We start from the raw sequence: 12,087 nt of genomic DNA, 5'->3' as shown, positions 1-12,087 counted from the left end.
TCTGGCACCAACGACCCCCCTCCTCTCAATCTCTTCTTAGCCCCCTCGCCCCCCTTTCACCGACTTCTGCAGCGCAACACTGAGGGGGTCCTATACTTGAACAACAAGGGCGCCTGTATTACGGAATCACACAGCCTTCTCTCTCACACACACTCCCCCACATCACACCCCAGAGAGACGGGTGGGAGGGCGCAAGCTTTATGACACCTGAGATTTTACAGAGAGCAATTCAGCAAACAAATAAAAAGAGGCCATTAACAAAGTGGACAGGTCTTTAAGACATTTTAAACTGCTCCAAAGATAACTTGTCAAAGAGGGGTATTTGGGCACATTGCTGATGTGTGCTGATGCCCCATGCACAGAATAAGATTAAAGAAAAAAATGAGGCAGTCATCAATTTGTATAGTCATGTTGTACTATATTGTCCTTCAAGTCAACACTGGCGTAGAGGGGTGTTCTGGTTGAATAGACAATGTGTGTGTATACATTGCACGCTAGAATGCCAGGAATTGTTTTGTCCCCCCCCCCCTCCCCCCCCCCCCCCCCCCCCCAACGTGTGTACACTCTTTTTATTATGTTATTGTTAAAAATTCCTCTTCACAAAAGTTTTTCAACTGAGATGAGTCGCCGCTGGACAGGAAGGCATCACACATACCCACATGCCATGAAGAGCCCAGTTCGCTGGTAGCCGTAGCAAAGGTGTGCATGTCCTTGGTGGAGGGGGCTCAGGGCATGGGCGGGCTGACGCTTCCTTCATCCTAGCAGAATCTTCGGACGCGTCCAATCCGTGGAGGGGGCCGTGTGGTTATTAGGTCCCCATCAGGAAGTTGCAGGCATTATAGCCTAGGGGGGGACAAGCCGTAAACTCCCAAAGGGACTCGAGAAAGGGGAGGGAGGAAGGGGGCCGGCTGCTCCTGGAGGAGCCTGTTATAGGTCGCAGCTCCCACGTGGTTTAATTCCTGTATAAAAGTTTGTGCGGTGGCCCAATGTGCTGATTGCGGGGTGTAAAAAAAAAAGGATCAGAGGAGAGAGATGATATCTTGAGGCGCAGGCGGGACCAGCAGCACAGCGAAAACACTGCTCACACTGACAGCTACAGAATGCAACTAGGAAGCCGGCAGGCAGAAAGGGCGCTCTGAAGCTCTCTTCTCGTTTCGTGTTCAAAAGAACTGTGGTGGATTTGCATCTGTGGCACTTCTAGCCTTGGCTGCCTATTTTTCTTTTCTTTTCGTGGGTATTCACGTGCGCTGCAGAGGGGAGGACGTGCAAGTACACGTTTTAATATCACAGAACGGACTTTTTGCTCACATCGGAAACTAACATGCAATAATATAATACACCCTGAAGTGGACTTTTGATGGAAGTGCACGTTCTGGCTGAGAAGAGCTGCACGGGGAACACTCTTTGAGCACTTCTGGAAGCAGGAAGACATTTAAAGGTGCTTCTGGCAGCAGGGAGAGGACAGGCACCCATCTATTTCCAAGACTGGAGCTGAAGCACAGAATCGCTGGCCGCTCCTGGCAGCAAAGGGGGCACTTCAAGGTGCTAGAAACAAAATTGGCCTGGATTCACCTTTTACAAGAAACTTGTGGCAGCAGGAGGAGAGGAGGTTCCTGGAGGGGAACCCTGCCCCATCTGTTATAAACAGATCCCGAGGTGCAGCCGTCTCTACCAGGCACTTCTTGAAACAGGAAAGGGCGCTGGAAGGTGCCGTAAACATTTACAGGACTCGACTCACCTTTTACAAGAGATTTCTGGCAGCAGAGAAGGGAGGGTGCCCCAAAGCCGTCCCCTGAAGGCGGTAGACACCACTGCCTTTGGAAACAGCCAGGGACATTTTTGAAGTTGCTTGTAAACAACTGCCGGACTCGGCGGCTCACCTTTCGGAGCAGACATTTGAAAACAGATCAGAGCTTTTCGCCTTCTTTGTAGGATTTATATTATTGAACTCTGCATGTTTGCAGGCACTCTGAGACTAAAGTCGCCTTAAGACACACAGAGCCGGACTGCGTCTGCAACATTGAAACAGAAGGTGTAGTTTGAAAGTGACCAGGAAGAGAAGTGGAAGGGGCTGCACCTCCCCCACCCGGTGCCCGCAGAAGAGGCTTGCGCGTCGCTCCCTGCTTCCTGGGGCAGCCAGCCTGCTCGCCCTCTGCTCCTGTGCCGAGGCTGCCGCTAGGAGTGGGGCTCCCCGCCGCCTCGCTTTCTTCGTCGCCCCGGGTAGCATGGCTGAGGGGTCCCTCGCCTGCCTGTTGGTCTGCCTGCTGTGCGCCGCCGGCTCCCCCACACCGGATCCCCAGGGCTTCCCCCCGCCCTCCCCGCAGCAGGACACCTGCTCGTCGTGCGGGTTCAGGCCCCCCGAGGAGGCGGGCCGGCTGGACCGGGACTTCCTGGAGGCGGTGAAGCGGCACATCCTGAGCCGGCTACAGATGCGCGAGCGGCCCAACATCACGCACGCCGTGCCCAAGGCGGCCATGGTCACGGCGCTGCGCAAGCTGCACGCGGGCAAGGTGCGCGAGGACGGCCGGGTGGAGATCCCCAACCTGGACGGGCACGCCACTTCCATGCCGGACCAGCAGCAGCAGACCTCGGAGATCATCAGCTTCGCCGAGACAGGTAGGGGGCCTCGGGCGCTGTGTTCAGCGCTGTCTCTTCCCCACGGCTCGCCGCCGGTTGCCCTGCTGTACTGCATGATTCAGCGCTCACCCTCTCAAAGTATCCACCGCCACTGCTCCCCATTATCCACTAGCTCAAGTATACTGTATTTCTCTTACTTCCACAATCTAAAGACCCCTACATACCTCCAAAATCATTATTTATAATTCTCCTATGTAAAACATCGGGTGCCTCTTTTGTCTCTTCTTTAGTGATGACACCGAGTCTGTCATCATCCTATGACCCCCACCTTGTCAGACGATAGAACATCGCCCACCCCGCGAAATACCACCTCAGCTTTCCTTGAACTTCCATGTAAAGGATGGATCATTGAGTCCACCCCCGTGTGAGGAGACGATCCCTCACCTTCCTTTGAACACACAATACTTCATGACAGTACTAAAACTTCTGAGCATGGCGTCAGCATACTGCCACTCTGTAGGCGGCAGTGGTCACCACTACTGCAGCACATCAGTAGGTTGAGTCTGCTGAGGGGTGGCATTAATTCACTGCCACTGTCCGGCACAGCGCCAGTAACTCACTAGGCCAGCATTAGCTCTTCTCAGCAGAGTTCCAATAAGCTACAGGATAGAACTGCTACTTGTCAGCCGAGTTCTAACAATTCAAGAGGCTGGTACGGGTACTTCTCAGCAGGACTCCAGATTCACGAACTCAGTAATGGTACTTCTCAGCAGGACTCCAATGGTTCAAAAGGCGGCACTATTACTTCTTAGCAGGACTCCAATAATTCACAAGACAAGTAGTGGCACTTCTCAGCAGGGCTTCAGTAATTTAGAGGACAGGTATTGGTACTTCTTAGCAGGACTCCAATAATTTCTCAGGCTAGCTAGTATTGGTACCTCTTGTCACTGTACCATTAGTTCACAAGGCAGTACTGACCTGTCCCAGCAGGGCAGCTCCAATAGATCACTAACTGAATAGTATTAGCAGGTCTTAGAAGGAAGCATTCAAAGGGAGGCTGTCATCTATTTTTTCTCTCCATTTCAAGCTCTGCAAGTTCCAGAAAGTTTTTTTTTTTTAAAGTAATCATTGGAGAAGTTTGAGAGCGTGCTGCTGGGTAATGCAGGCTGTGAATGCACCCGTTCTCAGCGGTGTTGGACTGCAGTTTCACCTGAACTGTGTGTGTACCAGGCCTGTGTGTGTGTGAATGGCACAGAGTATATCGAACACAGAGTGAACGGCATACCTACCCCTCATTTCTCTCTACGAGTCCATGAGTGGGTTTGTAGGTTAGATAGGACTTTGTCAGGATATTTGCCTTTTTCTGCAGACAAAGGCATGCAAATAGGCCTTAAGAGCAGTACACGCCCCAAATTGTGCAAAGGTCACTAAAAATAGCAACGGCAAAAATCAGAAAGCTGAAATAAAATGAAAAACAAACTGCAGTTGCATCACAGTAGGTAAATACCTGCTAACATGCAAGAAACTCTTGAGCAAAGGGCAATAGGACGCTTGTAGAGAACCATGTCTGGTCCTAAAGGGAGTACAAACAGTCCAAGCATCTACTGTCCCACCTAGATGTCATACAGAGAGACAGTGGAGGAGGTGCCTCATGAATGACATTAGACAATATTTCACAGAAGGGCACAAAAGCATTTTTATTTGATGAGAATGCTTTGTTCAAATTGGTCTAAAAGATACATTGCACTACACACGTTTTCTATGTATGTGATAAAACATAGGTTTCAAAGACAGTTCAGAAAAGAAACTCATGGAATAAGCCACTACGTCCGGGTCTTAGTTGTTTCAACCCTCCTATGGTCTACAAGGTTTTTTTTTCCAGTGTGTCGTATGGCCAATTCAGAGCTGGTAGTCAAAATCTGGTGGACATGGTGTTGTCGACTGATGGATATGGCAGTCCTTCTACTGCACTTGGTGGTCTGCGTCTGAAGCGCCTGGTGACTAGATGGGTCTTCCTTGATATCTGATGGGTCTTCTGCTTCATCTGATGGGCCTTCCTCGTCATCTGAAGGGCCTTGTAGTCCATGTCTTATGCACCTGGTGGTGTTGGATGAAATGATGATCTGAAGGTCTGATGAGTGTTGTAACTCTTATCTGATGAACCTGGAGGTCTGCATCTGATAGACCTATTGTATTCCTCTCTTGGTGATCGAGTCCACATTTGCCACATTCAGCAATGCACACCACATGTGCCCGGCGGGCTGATCGGCCTGTCCTCCTCTTCTGTGGGTCTGGCTGTCCCCCCATCTAATACTTGTGGCGGCCTTCATCTGATGGGCTTGGTGTACTCCTCTGATGAAGGTGGCAGTCAACATTTGCTGTACCTGGCTGTTGACATCTAATACCACATTTTGTCTGCATGTGATTGATCTGGCGGTCACATATGCTGTACTTGGAGGCCTGAAACTGATAGGTCTTTTCGTCTTAGGGGCCTGGCATCGTCATCATGTTTACTCCCCTGCCATATCTGAAGCACCCAACTTTCCATATATGATGGGTCTGATGAGAATGGAAACCCTCATCTGATATCTGATTCTAAGGTTCCATATTTCCTAACTTACGGTTCGATTCACAGAACTAATCTGAGATAAAATCCTAAATGTACTACTTTTGGTATTCACAGAAGGTATTTAGTAGTAGTAAAGTTCGGACTCCTAACTTTACTACTACTAAATGACTTTTGTGAATACCGAACGTCATAAAGTTAGGATTTTGTCTCAGTTTAGTAGTAGTAAAGTTAGGAGTCCTAACTATACTACTACTAAATGCCTTCTGTGAATACCAAAAGTAGTAAGTTTAGGATTTGATCTCAGATTAGTTCTGTGAATCGGCCCCAAAGTGTAGGGCAACCAGCCTAGTGCAAATGGAGTTCTCATAACAAATGTTAATAATTTATCCTAGAGTCTCTAGGCACAGTGCTCACAATGCTGGTTTTGTTGCAGAGTTTTGCCTCTTTAACCTGCATTGGTGTGCCCTGCCAGTGCCAACAGCAATTTGCAGATTGGCACATCTCATCAAAGAGTAGCAGGGGATTTGGTAACCGAGATCTCTGGAATGCCAACTGCGGCCTCAAGAAGATTGTGGTTTGCTTGGAACAGTTCAGGATGCACAATTTTCCACAGTGGTTCATTTATTGTGGAGAATATTAACCCTTAAGCAATTGTTAAAATACCTTTTATTTGGCTCTCATAGTTTGTCTTTTAAAATCACTCTGCCTGGGCCTAGTGCTTTTTTTTTTAATCTAATTTTGCTTTGCGAATGCTTACATTCTTTTTTAAAAGGCGCGTGCCTTCCCCCAAAGCCCTTTCCCAGGGTTTTTACTTTGTTTTAGTTGTGTATATCTGTATAGTACCATATATGCTAGTGAGTGGAGCTTCTGAGTGCTTACGATAGACATGTATTTTGAATGTGTGTGGGTCCAAGCACACCAATCCATGGTAGTTGGTGTCTAGATTCCGTAGAGTGCTAAGGCCAAAGAAGGAAGACTCATTGATTTTCCAATGCCAATGCAGTTCTACACATCTGGACGCAATGAGAAAATCGTGATTTTCATGGCTTATCTCCCTCTGCAACTCAACAATATATTTTTGCTGGTCTCCATTTTTACTCAGAAAGCTAGCATGTGGAACCTCGTTGCTATTGCCCACTTTAATACACAGATGAATACACTAAGGAGTCTGATTAGACTGAATCTGTCATTTAAAAAAATGCTTATATATCGCATAAGATGGCTTGTACTTTTGGAGTTCTTCCTACCCTGGGTATGCACAGGAGTTATACCATTGAACAGTGTAGAGGGGTTGTATGCTCATCTGGGAATGCTGCGTCCCTCTGGAGAAAGATCATCACAGTTCCACGATGAAAGAGATCCAAAGTTAACCCACTGAAAAGAAAGTCAAATATTCCCGCTATTTTGTGTATTGGCCCTTGCCAATATTCAGGGTTTATTATTCTGGTTAAACAATGTTTGCCTTTTATTTAGCAAACTCACCAAACACGGTCCTAAAGTCCTCAACTAGCAGGCTAAAAAGATTTTCCTTTGCTACTTTAAATTACGTTTTGTGGAACTGTTTTAGTTCCTGGATGATGTCCGTCTACTAACCTGTTTGTTTTTTTAAAGATGCAAGCCAGCACCCACGTAAAACCCGCACCCACATAAGTGGCATGCTTCATCACTGTGTTTTTCCTCACCTAGGCCAGTGGACAAAAGGCGGGTTCAACCAGAGTCCTCGTCACAGAGATGGGTTTTGTGGTTGTTGAGTGTGGCTGCTCAGTTTACATTGGAAGGCCAGAACGTTTTTTTGAATTCACTGTCTTCCTAACACAAGGTTAAAAAGTAAGGGAGCCCGTGAGGATTAGGCCGCCAGTATGGCCCCTTTGGAGCACCAGGCCTGCAGCGGGTTAGAAAGTAGGGATGTTAATATTTGGGTAAACCCTTGGGGTTATAGGACATTGGAATGATGCCAGTTCTGTTGAAGACAATAATAAAGGCTGGCATAAGTTGTCTGCGCCTGCATTCCCAAATACTCTTTCTGTTTCCTCTTGTTTAATTTAGGCCATACACTGCTGGCTCTGATAGCATTTGTGCAGCGGTCTATACCCATCATTAAATGCCCTCCGGCTCAGTGTAGGTCGGGGCCAGAGGGTATGGGGGCATGTAGACCCTTACAGTTCTTGTCAGTGGGCTGACATGCTGTAGCGTAGTTTAGGTGCCCTATTGCAATCGTCATGGCAGCTTTTGCATTGTTCCTTGTGCCTCTCCCTGAGGGTCAGAGCACCACAAATCAAGTCCCACCAAGGAGTGACTATAACTTGAAATTAAATAATAATTAGTTTTCATTTAGGGCTTTATATTTCACTTTGTCAGTTTCTAAGCGCTCTAAATAGCAAGTGTTAAGGATGACCAATGTAATGATACTGAATTCATCAGCCTTGGAGGGATGAAAGCCAGAGTTGCCCCTGCAGGGATTCAAACGAATAACCTAAAGATAAGAGCTCATGGGAGGGGTGAGAAGTGAACTCACGGACTGACTATTCATGTAGCACACACCCCGCCAGCCGAATGAACTCTGCCTTGAATAACAGGTGGCAAGCTGAGCAGACATAAATGGGTCATGACCCCCCTCTATCCAAGTGGCTGAACGTGGGCCGTTTACACCCGGAGTTTTGGTCACTCGATCCCACTGAATGGATGGACGGATGAATTATTGTGCTTGTAGAGCGCAGATCTGCAAACACAATCGCCTCAAGGTGCTTCCTGGTGGAGGGGTGTCGGAGCCCCGCACCTCCAGCGGTATTCCACGCGCTCCATTCATTGTCCTCCTTACAAAGGCACGAGCACGTCTACCAGTTAGGGGAGCCGCTTGACAAGCTGTCATAATCCGCAGACCCGGTCTAAACACACACTGCATTCTTAAGCAGTTTAGGGCAGGGGAGAGAATTTGAAAACTCTTATGAAAAAAAAAAAAGGATTACAACAGCGGTGGTTGTTGGTAGGTGCAAACACAAATTCCTTCGCTCTTCACAAGGAATGTGGTATCCATCGTTTGCAAGCGGCTTGCACAGGGTAGCTAGCACCACTTGTAAGTGCGTGAAATCCCTGGCCGAAGGCACCCAGGTTTTACAAAAAACATAAATTTCAAGCCATTAGCGTCTGAAATGCCACTGTAGTCAGACGACCTCAATGTATACACACAGCATGTGACGATAGCGCGTTCAACTCTCACCTATAATTGTTTTGCTTTGGCTGTCATTCACATAACTACCCTCTTAGCCCCATGTAGTGCGTAGATCATTGCTTCGGAAAAAGAAAAAAAAAAACATTCGAACGACTTGCTGACGTACTATTCTGTGGAACGTGGACCTATCCAGGACTGGCCTCGTGCTGGCTTCTGAGTTCTGCTGGGACCCAAGGCTAACCAACTCACGCTACCTCTTGTGCGCATGCCTTCAGCATACCTGCCTAATTGCATACACCCTCTGCAATCTAGAATAATATTCTGAAAAATGTTTTCTACGTAGCTCACGAGTTTTTAAGTGTTTTATTATGTTTAAACCGGCCTGGCTTCTTTTGGGCATAGTGATATATAGGATAACCCTTTCTCGTGAAGCCAGCTGACACTCCCTGTCCTATTAAATGGAAGGTAAAAAATGCGTGCTGTATTGGGTTAGTGCTTTTATTTTTCATTCGTGGTTTCTCTCCACAGGAGGATTTGATGACACACTCTTGGCACTATGCATCTAATCTCTTGTTTCTTTCCTTTTTGTGCAGATGATCTGACAGCGTCCAGAGTTCGCCTCACTTTCCTCATCTCCAACGAAGGGAACCAGCACCTTTTCGTCCTGCAAGCCAGCCTCTGGCTGTACCTGAAACTCCTGCCCTACCAGTCTGAAAAGGGCAACCGGAGGAAAGTGCGTGTCAAGGTCTTCTTCCAGGACTCTGATGATACCAGCAGCAAGTGGAACATGGTGGAGAAGAAGGTGGACTTAAAGCGCAGTGGTTGGCACACCTTCCCTTTGACTGAGGCCATCCAGGGTGTGTTTGAGAAAAGTGAGCGGAGGTTCACGCTGGAGGTTCAGTGTGACGGCTGCCAGGACTATTCGGTGGTGCCGGTCTACGTGGATCCCGGCGAGGAATCCCACCGCCCATTTTTAGTGGTCCATGCCCGGCTCGCTGACAACAAGCACAGGATCCGCAAGCGAGGCCTGGAGTGTGACGGGCGCACAAACCTATGCTGCAGGCAGCAGTTCTACATTGACTTCAGACTCATTGGCTGGAATGACTGGATTATAGCACCGTCAGGCTACTTTGGGAACTACTGCGAGGGGAGCTGCCCGGCTTACTTGGCTGGAGTCCCAGGCTCAGCCTCATCTTTTCACACGGCAGTAGTAAATCAGTACAGAATGCGCGGGTTAAACCCAGGCACAGTGAACTCATGTTGCATTCCCACCAAGCTCAGCACAATGTCTATGCTGTACTTTGATGATGAATATAACATTGTGAAAAGGGATGTGCCCAATATGATTGTGGAAGAATGCGGCTGTGCTTGATATATGTATATAGAAATGTATATATGAAAATAACAAAGAACTAGACCGATCCTAGACTGAAGTGGAAGTCGAAGGGAAGTTTTGCTCTGCTGCACCCCTGCGTACATGAGTGTGACCAGGAAATCATCGTGTCATGCCTCTTCTTTGACAACAGTGCTTGTCAGTCGATCCTGGACAATGAAAGCACCTACTCTTAGACCACCTTCTGCAGCACAAGCTCTTTTTGGTCTTAGGTGCAAACAGCCGTGTTCCAGTGGCAACTTTTTTCCGCCATACTTACCATCACCAATGCAGCAGTCGGAAAGAGAGATCTCCTGAATTTCAGATCAACACAGAAGCTCATCCCACTCTCCACACTGCGCCCTAAAAACAAAGCACAACAAAGAACCACATTCCTCAAAAACGAAGAGTCAAAGTGATCAAACAGAAAATGGCCACCACTTAACTATTTTTGAGGAAGCTGCACTCCACCTTTCTTATAGGTGACAACTTGTTACTGAGTTTCCAGCCACTTTGATGACTGTGTCCTCCGAAGCACTTCCAGCAGAGCCCACCGTGTGCATTCATTAAGCTCAAGTCTGCAATGTGACCCAGCGCCTGATTGTGGGTTAGCATTGCTGAATGCTTTTGACTGACCACTATGAATCCAAGGGACCAGCGTGACCGTTTGCAGCGTTACGTAAAGGGATTGCGAATCTCTTGCACCACAGCGATAGGTTGACCTGTCGTTACAGATCTCAGATTTTTGGAAAAAATACAAAAAAAAAAAATACAGATTGAACTGGTTGCTATCTGTGCTCATAGAGGTCCACAGGGATCTGGAGATAATCATAATCCAGCAATAAGAACTAGTGATGGGTCTACGAGGAGACGCCAGTTCCGTCCGTAAAAGTGCCACCAGTGCATTGAATAGCAAGAGAGAAGCACTTGTATGCAGACTTGGTGAGAAAAGAAAAGTGCATTGATTCCTTATCAGCATACTTTAAGAAGGGGCCACAAGATCAGAAAGAAAAGAGAACAATAAAACGACATTCTGAGCATAACACTTGCAGGGTGCTCAGAAATGCGCTCTTACAGCACTTGCTGGGTGCTCCGTCACGCACTCCTAGGGCACTTGCAGAGTGCTTGGCCACACACCATCACAGCACTTGTAGAGTGTTCCACTGAACACTCTTACAGCACTTGCAGGGCGCTTGAATGCACGCTATCATAGCACTTGCAGATCTCAATGCCTTGAAAAGTGGCACTTGACTGTGCACTTAACTTCACCCACTATCTTGTCAAACAAGTGCCGCGTGAGCTATGCAATTTAAAGTGTTGACCCACAAGAGACAATACCAGACTTTATATGACATCTTTTTTATATTTTTTTATACTTGAAATGAAATCTTCCGCTTATTTTTTTCAAGTGGATGATTCGCTTTTAATGTTTGCACTGATTTTAGTTGCATGATTAGTCAAAAACTGCCATTTGAAAAATAAAAGATATTTTTGTAGCAGAAATAAAATGCATTTAAATGTATTATACATCATTTTGGAACCAAAGAGGCCGACAGATTGGTTATAATTGTATCGGGTGGCAAGGCATTGCGTAGTCAATGGCGAGAAATCCCTCCCCAGGCCTACCAATTCCTTCAGGGTACACATGGATTTTGTTTGTTCATTTCAATATGTATTTTCTATTCAATACGCACATTGAATGTCAAATGAGAACAACTTTTGTGTAGTACCAGTGTGCATCCTTAAATTCAATGTCTGTTTTATTTAATTAAAAAAAAAAATGTTACTTTTAGACTCTGTTACATAATAATTTAAAACCAAACAATTTTCACTTAGGGTTGCTGTTAAAATATTTTACATTTGTGTACAGTTTAAATAAATTTAAAAAAAGATTGAAAACTATATATGATCCTTGGGGTATTTGTGTATTTAGGCTTACAGGGAAGAAAGGAGACAAAATTGCAGATAAACTTGCTGATATATGGAGACGCTCTCAACGAGGGCCTGCATCAGTGCGCTGGTAAACGGGCTGTGATTGGCAGAGAAGGTGGGAATACCCGGAAGCAGAAAAGACTACAGTTGGAAATTGGGAGAGGGCCCGCTGTCATCATTCCGATTTTGATTGTTATGGAAACCAGAAACATAGGCGTCTAAAAGAGTTTGGTGTTTTTCCAACTCTGGTTTGTCTTCAACACGAAGGGCTGGCAGGGAATTGATTCTTTTGGGGATAGTGTTTACGTGAGGTTCTGCCTTGGCAGCAGGGCAGGGTGATGTCATAGTATTTCCTGCATTCCCGCCTTATGCGATGACTCAGCTCCCAGCCAATCCTAGCACAGATGCCGTGCCTTTTAACTTCAGTGCCTAAGTATTTGTGTTCTCTGGCGAAAGACTTTCGGTCTT

At 46.7% G+C, this 12,087-nt stretch overlaps 1 protein-coding gene across 1 annotated transcript; it reads left to right on the top strand.

The window, feature by feature from the left end:
* The first annotated feature begins 993 nt into the window (after positions 1 to 993).
* Positions 994 to 11,589, top strand: INHBB (inhibin subunit beta B). Its single transcript, XM_085645975.1, has 2 exons — positions 994 to 2,616; positions 8,909 to 11,589. Exons 1-2 carry the CDS (start codon positions 2,226 to 2,228, stop codon positions 9,685 to 9,687), a joined length of 1,170 nt encoding a protein of 389 aa, XP_085502101.1. The 5' UTR covers positions 994 to 2,225; the 3' UTR covers positions 9,688 to 11,589.
* The last annotated feature ends 498 nt before the right edge of the window (positions 11,590 to 12,087 follow it).

This window comes from Triturus cristatus, chromosome 3_1 (assembly GCF_964204655.1).
Source record: "Triturus cristatus chromosome 3_1, aTriCri1.1, whole genome shotgun sequence".
NCBI classification, from domain to species: Eukaryota; Metazoa; Chordata; class Amphibia; order Caudata; family Salamandridae; genus Triturus; species Triturus cristatus.
This window is presented reverse-complemented; position numbering and strand designations above follow the sequence as displayed.